The 11898-nt window shown below is 36.9% G+C and overlaps 2 protein-coding genes across 2 annotated transcripts; one reads left to right on the forward strand and one right to left on the reverse strand.

Annotated features, from left to right (window-relative positions):
- Positions 1–411: 411 nt before the first annotated feature.
- LOC122073164 (hemiasterlin resistant protein 1-like) lies at positions 412–2832 on the forward strand. Its single transcript, XM_042637699.1, has 5 exons — positions 412–567; positions 1125–1184; positions 1380–1463; positions 1596–1774; positions 2504–2832. The coding sequence occupies exons 1-5, from the start codon at positions 546–548 to the stop codon at positions 2600–2602; spliced, it is 444 nt and encodes a 147-aa protein (XP_042493633.1). The 5' UTR covers positions 412–545; the 3' UTR covers positions 2603–2832.
- Positions 2833–5391: 2559 nt separating this feature from the next.
- Positions 5392–8566, reverse strand: LOC122074857 (60S ribosomal protein L6-like). Its single transcript, XM_042639831.1, has 4 exons — positions 8218–8566; positions 8016–8122; positions 6247–6428; positions 5392–5778 (listed from the first exon to the last, which is right to left on the reverse strand). Exons 1-4 carry the CDS (start codon positions 8472–8474, stop codon positions 5623–5625), a joined length of 702 nt encoding a protein of 233 aa, XP_042495765.1. The 5' UTR covers positions 8475–8566; the 3' UTR covers positions 5392–5622.
- Between the last annotated feature and the right edge of the window lie 3332 nt (positions 8567–11898).

Genomic DNA, 11898 nt, shown 5'->3' on the forward strand with positions numbered 1-11898 from the left:
CCTTCTGCCACTTGTTTAGGTAACCCTCTCTTCAGTTTATAATCATTAGGGGCAATGGAACATGCCTGTTTAAACCATCCCCATCCAGTCCAAATAAGGTTCAAGTTTGTGGAATCGACAAATAGATCGTCTCTCGTTGATTCCAATCCAGCCGTAATTGGTTGGAATCAACTAGAACCCTAAAAATAAGTATGACCGGCCGATTCGGATCGGCAGTAGATGAGATCAGTTCGACCGCGTTGGTTTTAAGATCCGGGTCCGAGAGGGATTAGGGTTTTTCCTTGTATGTGAGAAGAAAATATCTCAAACCGGAAGGGTATATTTGTCAAGGGATCCCCTTCCCTGGATCATTGGAAAGTTTCTTTTGGGAATATCTGCCTCCAAATTACTACGGAATACCCCTCAAATTTTGTTTTACCCATCAAGTCCCTTGACCCCTGCTCTATATATACGGTCGTCGGCTTTATGGGGCTCATTTAAAGTCTCCAACATCTTCGCTTCAGTTCTCTGAGTCTTTCCTTTCGCCGTTCTCATTTAACGAAATCATGCCTCGCAGAAGCTCCGGAGGTATGTTGTTGTTCGACCAATCCCACTTTTTTCAATATGTCGAGCTCGCGAGAAACGTTTTGGCGTTTTTGTTTTGCTTTTGTTGATATCTAGGATTTTGATCTTGTTTTTTGGTTGAATTCTAGGGTTTTGTTTTGATCGTTTAGCGATGCCCTTAGTGTAATTTTTGTTGCTTTGATCGATTATCCTTCTTTTTCTGCTATAGGATTTAATAATTTTCTGTTCAGTTTTATCTTGGATGATGGTCAAAATTTTCCCATCAAATGGTTGTTTGTAGACTTTCTGTTTTTGTCTTGCCCAGTATTCCCATTGTTCATATTTGTACGGTCAATGTGCTTTTGCTAAAGTAGATCTTATTCTGGGATGGAAAAACAGTGACTTTCAGATTGATTACATGGTTTGAATCCTTTTGGATGCCACGGATAGAGGAGTGATGATGGGGTTGATTCGAAATGTTGCTTAATAATGCTGTATGATATGGATTATTTATCTTTATCTTTATTTTTTGTTTTAATGCTTAGATATGTTCTTTGGTGCCGTTTGCTTATTTTTTTCAGGAAGGCCTGCCCCTCGGGCTGCTTCTCGTCCTGCATCTGTGCGTAATCCCCCTCAACCAGGTATTGAAGTAAAATTATTTAAGAAGTTAAATCGTGAAACTCTTATTTATTCAATCAATGAAAGATTTTATCTTTTTATTGATTATCACATAATTTGATTTGAGCTCTCCTTGAATCGTCCATCGGGAGGGAACTGCTTTTTCTCTGTCACTATTTCTTTCTTGTCTGAACTTTCGTGTGTTACTGTTGTCGCAGCAAGCCATGCTCCTCCACCAGCTCCTGCTCAGAGTGGTGGCGGTGGATCCATGCTCGGAGGTCTTGGTGCCACCATAGCTCAGGGTATGTTAAACAAACTATACTGCATTAATAGAAGCTCATACATGAATAGAAATGGAGTGGTTGTTTACCATTTGTCTTTTCAAATACTTATGTGGGATCTGAGCCATTGATTATGTATGGTTTTCTTTGTAGGTATGGCTTTTGGCACTGGGAGTGCAGTTGCACACAGGGCTGTTGATGCTGTTATGGGCCCACGCACTATTCAACATGAAACTGTTGCATCGGAGGGTGCCACTGCTGCTGCAGCTCCAACCATGAACAGTGTTGGTGGTTCAGATGCATGCAATATTCACTCCAGGGCCTTCCAAGATGTATGTTGAAAATTTCATATTCTGTTTACTCTCCTAGCAATTGAACTATGTCTTGTCTGGCATTTTGAGAGAACCTATGAAATCTCAGTGAAATTTGGGATATGTTTATTCTTGAAGACTTGAAACATTTAGAATATACAGAAAAAGGAACAATAGGAATAAGAAAAAGTGATATGAAAGTGAAAAAGCTAACAACATCCACTCTTCCTCTTCGTCATTCCCCTAATGATGAATGGGACAGTTGGAATTGTGATATGTTGCATTTTTTGTGACAGGCACATGAACTGGCTTTTATTTATGGTTTTGAGTTATTGCATTTTTATCATATCCATCTGTAAATTGAATGTTAATTTAAACCCTAACTCGGAGTTGACCTGGCAGTTCTTGATGACTCGAGTCATGGCCTGCAACTCGAGATACAGATGAATTTCTGTGCTTGTTTGTTGTTCGTTTCTGTTCTGATGAAAAATTGTTGTAAAAAAATAAGAACTCTAGTAGTATCTAATGGTGAATTACAATTGGGTAATAAGCTCTGCCAATTCTTGATGCAGTTGACAATTTGCTTTTATGTTGCTCTCTTGATTTTCGAAAAAATATTGGTTGAAAAAACTGCTCTAAATAAATTTTATCTCAAGTGGTCTTTGGTCCGGAACCAGTAATTCTGATGTCTTTGTACTATGAGAAAAAAGGGTTTCTACTGATGTTTGAGTTTTCTCTTGTACCCTGCAGTGCCTGAACAACTATGGGAGTGACATCAGTAAATGCCAGTTCTACCTGGATATGTTGTCCGAGTGCAGGAGGAATTCTGGTTCAGTGATGGGTGCCTAAGTGCTATTCCCTGCCTCCACATTCCATGGGACTCTGTTTCTCAATTGATTCTTGTTATTTTGAACTATCGTAGCCAGTTGTCATGTTTGCTTGGGAAACAGTTCATCCATTCCCTCTAATAATATTTTGGGAACAATCGTTTTATGGTAGAATTTTCTTAAAACTCCAATATATCTTTGTTCTGCTGTCTTGTTATTGATGAAGCTGTTTAGTTTGGGGATCTTATGTAACTTTGGTTGCATTTGCTTTTTACAACTCCAATATCCTGCTTTTGGTTTAAATATTTATATTGGACATGGCAATTAGCATATGTGAGTTATGGCTCACTTCACAGAGTGTGTTTGGCAGTCATTCAGAAAATTCTATTTTTGACACGAAACGCCGTTTTTGGAACTGAATGACTACCAAATGTAGCCTTAGGCACCATGTGATAATGTTCCTAGAGACATTCTGCATTTTTCTGTGTTGAAAAATGAAAAAAGACCTCAAAAGCATATGATAAATTCGTTTCGTTCCACCCATTTTTAGAAACGTAAATAGAAATTTATGATACAAGAAACATGAATGGCAAACATGTATTTATGATACAAGAAACATGAATGGCAAACATGTATTTGTTTCGTTGTTTTTAGAAACAAGTTGAGGTCAAAATATTGGGGAAAGACCCGATAAAAAAATCGATCAAAAGGCAATTTGTTTATCAAATATCAAAAAATCTTTGAAGGTTACGTCTGGACGCCATTGTTGGTGTTGTAGGTCTTGGTGCGGACAATAGAGGCACAACTTCCATTTTAAGGGGGGTGGGCAAGTTATTTCACTGCCCATATGTTTGGCCGCATGGGCCACACTCCTTTACAAAAATCATTTGCCCTTTTACATAATGGAATAATGTTCTCTGTAGTGGATCACAGCCTCCGCTGGAATCTCTTTCTTCCCCATGTGAAATGACTATACGGTGGATGCTGCGCTCTCCCACTGAGAACTCCTTAATAGGTTAAATTGACTAAACATTTGGATTCTGTAAGATAAGAGAACTTGAAACTGTGAATTGGTTTGGTAAGTGTTTTGTTTTTGAAGTTTTGAGTTGCTAGACTTTGTATCGTTTTCGGGAATGCTAGGAAGACTTTGCTCTAGGAGGAGAGGTCTAGGTCTTTAAATGGGTGGAAAGGACCAAAAGTTTCCCGTATCCTATGATTTTGATTATTAAATGCTTTCCATTTTTTTCCTTACGTTATTTTATTGGTTTGGAGCATACAATATTGGGTTCCCTACGCTGTTTTATGGATTGGAGTACAAGAATTTTTTTTTTTGGGGGGTACTGGACTTCAAATCCACAAACCCTCCTTAAGCAAGAGAGTCAATACCATGTTCTCATTTAGAGCATCACACAATATTGGGATCTCTTGAAAACAGTCTCTCGGAGAAGCAGGGGGTAAGATGGTGTACATTTGCCCCTCCAGTAGCGGGAGCCTTGTGCATGAGTTGCTATTTCTGTATACAATATTGGGATCTCCCCATGTTATGCTTTACATCTTGTCTTCACTCCCTGTGAAACTCTAAAAGAAGTGATTCCAAGCAATCGTTTGGTAGGTTTAAGGGTAACACCAAACAAGTTTTGTCACATGGAAGGGTGATAATGGTGTTATAATTTTAACTGTATGAGTAGACAGTGTTCGGATGATTACATGTCAAAGTAATGTGAATTCGATCATTTATTTTCCCTTCTCCATCAAATTTTGTTGAAACTTGATATGTCAGTGGCGACCTTCAATTCTACATATCACATAATTCAGCCCTATCCAATCTACCACATTAAAATTTCTCCCATACTTGTGTTGCACTTGCATCGGAACAAACTGGGACAAAATGAAAAGAAAATGAAAATGAAAACGTCTTTTGTTTGACGGGAGGAGTTTTTAAGCCAAATATTCGCACACCCTATTCATCCTCCAAAACTCGGTACCTATATTTACTATTCGTAACCGAGGACAGATATTTTACCAGGAAAAAAAAAAAAAGGCAGATGGATGGATGATGGATCCATCAAGAAATGAAATCTAAAAGCTAAAAAAAAAAAATTCCTAGGTAACTTGATTGAATCCACCTATGGAACAAGAAGCCTAGGAAAAATCGAAGCGAAAAATCCCAAGCATGAAAAAATAATCAATAAAGTTGTCAAACGTCTACCACGGAAATCCATTATAATCAAACTATTTAGATTTCAAATTGTCGTAACTGAGTCTTTGAGACGTGCTATTTTCCAAAATAGAAAGACTACAAGTGCCAACTAATTCAGTTCTCAATCACTGGGCTTCTGTGATTGCAATGCTAGTGGGTGTTCTGGGGGGTGGGGGGCTTCTATTCATTGTTGCTTGGCATTGGGAGTAGACCATCCCACTCTCACAAGGAGACTAGATCCGCCTAAGATTCATTTCTAAGATACATATCCCTAATCATGTTTCCCACAATTCATCTACATTCAACTGCTGCACCCCCAGCCCAATCCCCCCACACACATAAAAGACAGCCACGCCGTGCACTTCTCTCAAGATTTTAAGAACAATTTGTCTTTAACCCCCTCCACCAATTCCATGTCTCTCCATCTCTACATAGTTTCATTACTCACTTTGCCCCTATTTCCTTATAAAACCCTCTCCCAAACCCCGCCCTCTTTTCGAAGGAAGAGGGAAGGAAGTGGTACAAGGTTCACAAGTCCTACCCCTTCAGCCCCAAACCAGACTTCCACCTGATGTACTACGAAAATTTTTTATCATCTTCCAGTCCCAAAATAAGAAGCTCAAAAAAGTATATATTTCATTAAATCGCTAGCATAATCAAACTCCATGTTAACATAATAGATCAAATTGATTTAAATAAAACATTACACAATGCAAGGCTAACACTAAAATGAGATCTCGATGTCCAAAAACAAGAAAGAACAACCTCACTTCTGGCAACAAAAAATTAAGATACACCTAAGAAGGCTGGAAATCAGTCCTAATGGGTTGCAAATGTTCCCTCTAGAAGACAAGCTCATGAGGTTTCATGCCTGAACTAAGAGAGAACCTCGCAGCCAAGTAAGCCTTCAAGTCTGGAACTCCTTCGATGGCACTAATCAAAAGAGCATCCACCGCCTTTTGGTCATCTTTCTTCTCCTGTGGAAGTGCCTTCTTTTCCTATATTTTCCAAAAAGAAACAAGGTCAGAAAACAAACAATTGAGCACAAGACCTTTTACTGGTGCAGCATTATGACAATTTACCAGTAGGTACAGTGATACAACACAAGTCACTTCCTTCGAATTAAAACTTTTGACATTTTTCAATATAGGTATCTTGGCCCACCTTGATGGGACCAAAATTTTGTAGACACCTAGACCCAAGGTACTTGTTCATATAAATTTAAGCCAGAAAAGAGTTTGAAAAGCCGCAAAATTTTAGGTTTGAGAATTCAGGGCTGTGGATTAGTGTAGAATACTGGTCGGAGTACCATGGGCATGGATGGACCATCATCACAAGGTTTCTTTTTGATAGATTATCACTGCCCCTTTCTAAGGGCTGTGTTCACATAAAATGGTAAGCATAAAAGGATATACCAGTGCGGATAAAAGAAAAAAAAACAATAATTGCACAAGGTAAGGACTGACCTCCTTTTCTGCTTCAAAGAATTCGCCTTCCCCCTTCTTTTTCTTCTTCTTAACTTCCTTGGCAAAGTATTTGTCACCAAATTTCTCCACATTAACACCAGCAATGTCAACCTTGGTGGAGGTCGCAATCACATATGACTGGTTAACACGCCGTAGAGGAACTCCATTGATCTTGAATGGACCTGCACCATGAGGATTGAAATTAATCAAATGTATACAATTTGCAGTGCCAACCATAAAAGATGATAGAGCAACCAACACATTCCCAGACACTCCAGAAGCAACAGAAGTTAAACGTACAAGATATATAGAAATCATTAAGAAAGTGAACCAACAAATGGCCTGCAAATTCAGACTAAGGTATCAATTATCCCACTCAATACACAATCACCTCGGCTAACATTTTGTAGAACAAAAAATACCGGAGACACCAAAGAGAGGGAGAACATTCTAAAATAATATAAAACTTTAGAGCCATCACAAAAATATCAGGAGCACCACATGCATCCAGAATGCAAGGCAAAAAGCCAAGAAATGATGTAGGGACTCTAAGTTCCAAAGCAGATTGGGATTTTTCATAGTTTTTATGAGGTAAAGTGTCTGTTGCAGTCTTGGTCTCTACCAAGACTGAATAATCCTAACAGGAGGGAGGCGAGGAACTGGCGGAGTCTCTAGCTCTGCACCAGGCTGGAGTCTCTGACTCTGCCCTACTCTGTTTGAGAATTTAGAGACTCTGAAGCCCACTAACTGATGGTGATCCATACATTATCCATGAAAATATTGAGTAGCAGCGAATAATACTGAATAGTATACGAGTCTACATGCAAGAGGGTTTATTCCTTTGTGTTTGGAGATTGGAAGTCCCTCTGATGACTGGCAGGCAGAACAACCCATTTTCCAGTTGCAAGATATGGCACAAGTCCGTGACACTATATATTTTCTTACATATGTGGCTGAGGCAGCAAAGGTGGTGGTCATAGGAACAAGGACTGCGGCTGAAGCGTCAAAAGGGGTAGAGGCCCCTTTAGCTGCTATAACTCTCCAATAGTGACTAGTGAATTTCATTTTTCGTCATTCCTTTTCCCTCTACTGATCATATTAATTGATGGGCTCATCCAATGTTGGATTCTATACTGGAATCAAGTGTAGTGCCTCAACAGGGTTTGGTGTTGGGGGCTGCAATCATGAATGCCGAATTGCCTAATGTAGAATTTGATTTGAGAAATAAGAATACCAAACATATTTTTCATTTCATTATTAGTTCTATATAATTGTGTGACTAAACAGATTTTGTTTTTAAATCATATATATATTTTTTTTAATTATCTTCAACAAATAGTAAAGAAAAAAAAAAATAAACAGCATAGCCAAGAAATCCTAAGACACAATAAGACGATGAACACTATAAAAATATAGTAAATTATGGATAGCAGTGTGAAGATAATTGAACAATATTAGGGAGGGAGGAAGAATAAGCTCTAAAACTAACAAACATCAAAGAGAGGAATCTGTACAATCCCATAGGGTAAAAGAATTGGAATTGGAATCGAACGTTAAGTTAGGGAAACATTATATCTTCTATTTATCATCCAATTGCTCAACCAATTTATTATAATAAATGTGAACCACGCACGAACACATAGAATGAGTAATACAAACCCATGCCAAGCAAAATAAAGTATTTTCAGTTCAATAATAGTCTTCCCATAATGAAATGAGAGTCAGTTTTACAGTAGCAATAGAAGGAACCCATAAAAGAGATAACTCACCAGTAACGAGAAGCAATCCAGATGGAAGTTGCTTCAGGAAAACAACTCTTTTCCCCTTGAATCTTCCAGCGAGTATAATCAGAACAGTTCCTGGAGTGATGCTCGCCCTAAAGTGAAAACGAGAGATGGATGAATAAAAAAGAAAACTATGAAAAGCAGAACAGCCTTTAAGGATCCGAAAATGGAAGCTACAATGACGAACCTGAGCTTAGTAGGCTTAGGCTTGTGCTTGTTAATGAGGGGCTTCTTGACATCATCTGCGGGATAGAACTTGGGAGCCTTTTCTTCAGGTTTCGGTGCCGCCGGCTTAGCATCGTGTCGAGGGAAGACACCACCGTTCTTGGCCTTGATAGCCCAGAGACCACGTTTGTGGTACATCTTCGATCGCGAGTGCTTACCAACACCTCGTATCAGATCAGGGTTTCTTGTAACCCTAGGCTTCCTCTCCTTCGGCGCCATTGATGAAACTTGGAAGTCCCTCTTTGTTAGAGTAAGCTCCTCAAACCCTAAAGCTAAATGACCCGCACTATCGAGAGGATGAAACCGTGAACCCTAATGCCTTTATATAATGTGAGGCCTAGTAGGGATGTATACTGGGCCGTTCATCCCCGGATCGGCCAATAGATCCTTCCCGTCCAATACTGGCCCAATTCGGATAGACTTAGGGTTAGGGTGTCATAACCTAGTCCGAACCGAATCAAACCAATTGAATCAAAATCCATACCAGTCCAAAATTCATGAAGGAACACACTTTCCCAATATTTTTTAATATATTTATATGGTAAATCGAAACCAAACCAATAGAAAACCTATAAGAAATTAAAATCGATGCACCCTTATTGGATCATGTTTTGGTTTCACTCATTCTCACACTGAAATCTATCCAAAATCGACCTTTTGACACCCCTAGACAAGAGGCACAGGACCATAGACCATACTTAGTAAATATAAACATATAATATTGGGTCATTCTAAGTGCAACATTTCCTTTGGCGTGTCTATATATTAGGTTTGGCTATTGCAACAGTCTTACGTTGTAGGATTCTACTTGATGAAACAATTTGTGGATGTTGTGGCATTTAGGAAGATATTTCTCATATCATCCTTCATTGCAATTTTACTAGAACGGTATGATTGGGATGCAATTTGGGATTTATCGTTGGTAATCTATTTATTGATGATCAGCTTCAATAGATACAAAGATGGAGTTCTTTCATGTTGCAAGGGAAGAAAGTAGGACATGATCTTATGACCTATTGCTCATTTATTTGTTGGTACATGTGGATAACAATAAATGATATGATTTTTGATAAACAAGATTGGCAATTGAGGGTGTTAATCGGTTTGGTTTCGGTTTAAACTGTGCGAATCGATTTGGTTCATATTTATTTGTCTAAAACTATAACCGCACCATTTACTAAATGGTTCCACTTTTTGAAACCATCATCGTTTAGTAAACGGTTTCGGTTTCCACGGTTTATAAACGATGTCTGTTTCACGGTTTTAAACGGTTTTGATTTTGGTTTATTCCATACGATTTGTAAAACGGTTCACGATCAGTTTATTATAACTTACAACCATCTCTAAACTGAAGATCATAAGTTTATCCAAAAATAATTGGCAACCACAAATAAGAGATTTTATATTAACGATGATATGTCTTAATTTAATAATCTAGTGATATTTCTTTGCATGGTCATTCTCAAATATATAGAATTAATATCATACAACATCCAAATCCAACATTCTACAACATAAAATATTAAAATGATAGGTGGTTCAGCCAAAACAACCCATCCGTGATAACAAATAGTAACATATATGGATTATAAGTTCATGATCTTAAAACCTAAACTTGAACTGAATTACAATAAATCATACCAAAGCAGGATGAATACTTAATTTAATTGTTAATTGATATACGGATTACTGTTCCTGCTTTATTTAATTGTTATATGGATTAATCGAATCGGTTTAAATGGTTCAATTTAAACGATTTTAATTCGGTTTAAAACCAAAGGGTTTCACTATTAAAACCGACCCAACCTGTTTAGCTAATCGGCTTGAAACTTGAAATCATAACCACACCATTTACTAAATGGTTTTGTAGTTTCGGTGTAAATGAATCGATTCAAGTTCGATAAACGATTTCGATTACAAATTCACATCCTTATTGGCAGCCACAAGATATTCTCTCTAATTCATGGAAATCTTTCCTTGAATTTCAAGAGTCGATTTCTACCTCAAACAATGTAGGAGTACGCCCCTCAACGCCTTTAAACCAACCTTCGATATACACTCGTAAAATGAGTAATTTTGTATTTGGTAAAAGTGAAGATATTTTCATTATCAATAGTGTTCTCTGCCATTTTCCGGATCAGATTATGGGGATCAAATTTTAGGGACAAGTAGGTCGACTTTCCTGTCGTTGTGTGCCAAGTTTGGAACCAATTTAATAAAGTTTCATGGGATTTTATGCTTTTGATTTCATTTTTCTCGATCAATGTATCAGTCTTCAGTATCTACATAGCATGCCAAATTGACAAATTAAAATCATCACATGGGAAGAAGAGGTCACCATTTATCAGCCTAAGCATACAGTTGGAGACCCTAATTCAATGGCCCAGCATTGGCATTCTTTTTTTCCAATTAGGTTTGTATTTACCTTTCTTTCTTTCTTTTTTTTTATTATTATATATATATATATATTTTTTTTTTTTACTAAAAAAAAGTTATCAAAGAGTCTACCATGGATTTAATTCATTATAAATCAAACTATTTGGATCTAGTTCCTTTGTAGCTGAGACATGCAATTTTCTTTCAAGATCAAAGGTGTAAGCTAGTTCAATGGGTTGTGTCATTTGCAAAACCCCACAAAGACTACAATCAAAGGTGCCAACTAGTTCAATTTGGTAATGTCTTGTACTAGACGTAAAAAAGATTTGAAATATGAATCCCATGCTTTCATCTATTTTATCCTTCTATTTTTTGCTCTCAAACAATTAAATGGGGTCGGTTACATGAATCATTGCCATCCAATTAGTTCTATTCGAGGTCAAACTTGAATAAGGCTTAAGTTGTATATATGTATTTTCTTAGGCTCCGTTTGGTATCATTCTAAAAAAACGTTTTTGGAGTTTTTTCGTTCTATTGTAACGAAAAAACAGAATCTTCTATTTGGTGCACTTATGGTCCGTTTCTGTTTTTTTGGAATAAAAAGTGAAAAAAAAAAAAAAAAAAAAAAAAAAAAAAAATCTCGATAAAAATCTGAAATTTTGAAACACCATTTTTTCGTTTAAAAACTACGTTTTAACACAGAAATTGAAATTTTCGTTTTTAACACGAAACGGCGTTTCTAGAACAGAAATGTTACCAAACGGGCCCTTAAAGTTTCTATTTTGTTTTGAACAAAGGATGCAAAAATAGAAGAGAGTGAATAAAAACTTAAAGACGCAAAAACACTGCCTACTTAAACTCATAAAAAGGCTAGAATGATACGCTTGAAAATTTATAAATGAAGGGAAGAAGAAGTAATTAAAATTAATAACTGAGAACATTAAAGTTATTTAAAAAAAAAAAAAAAATTTTTTTTTTTTTTTTTTTTTTTTTTTTTTAATTTATAAATATTACAAGTGGCAATACAACATTATATGTTACATTTTCTCCCTTATTAGGTATTTATAACATAACCTTGTGGTGGAACATATAAATATAAATTCTCCCCTTCTGTCAAAAGTAAGAATCACAAATGAAAATTTTCATGCACCGAACTCTAAATGTGTCACATGAAAGATGATTTAAGAAACCCAACTATTGAATAGAACGGTGTTGCGTAGATCAACCATGTGTCAATTCTCATGGAAAAAATTCAATCTTTTACTCA

This window comes from Macadamia integrifolia, chromosome 3, assembly GCF_013358625.1.
Source record: "Macadamia integrifolia cultivar HAES 741 chromosome 3, SCU_Mint_v3, whole genome shotgun sequence".
NCBI lineage: Eukaryota > Viridiplantae > Streptophyta > Magnoliopsida > Proteales > Proteaceae > Macadamia > Macadamia integrifolia.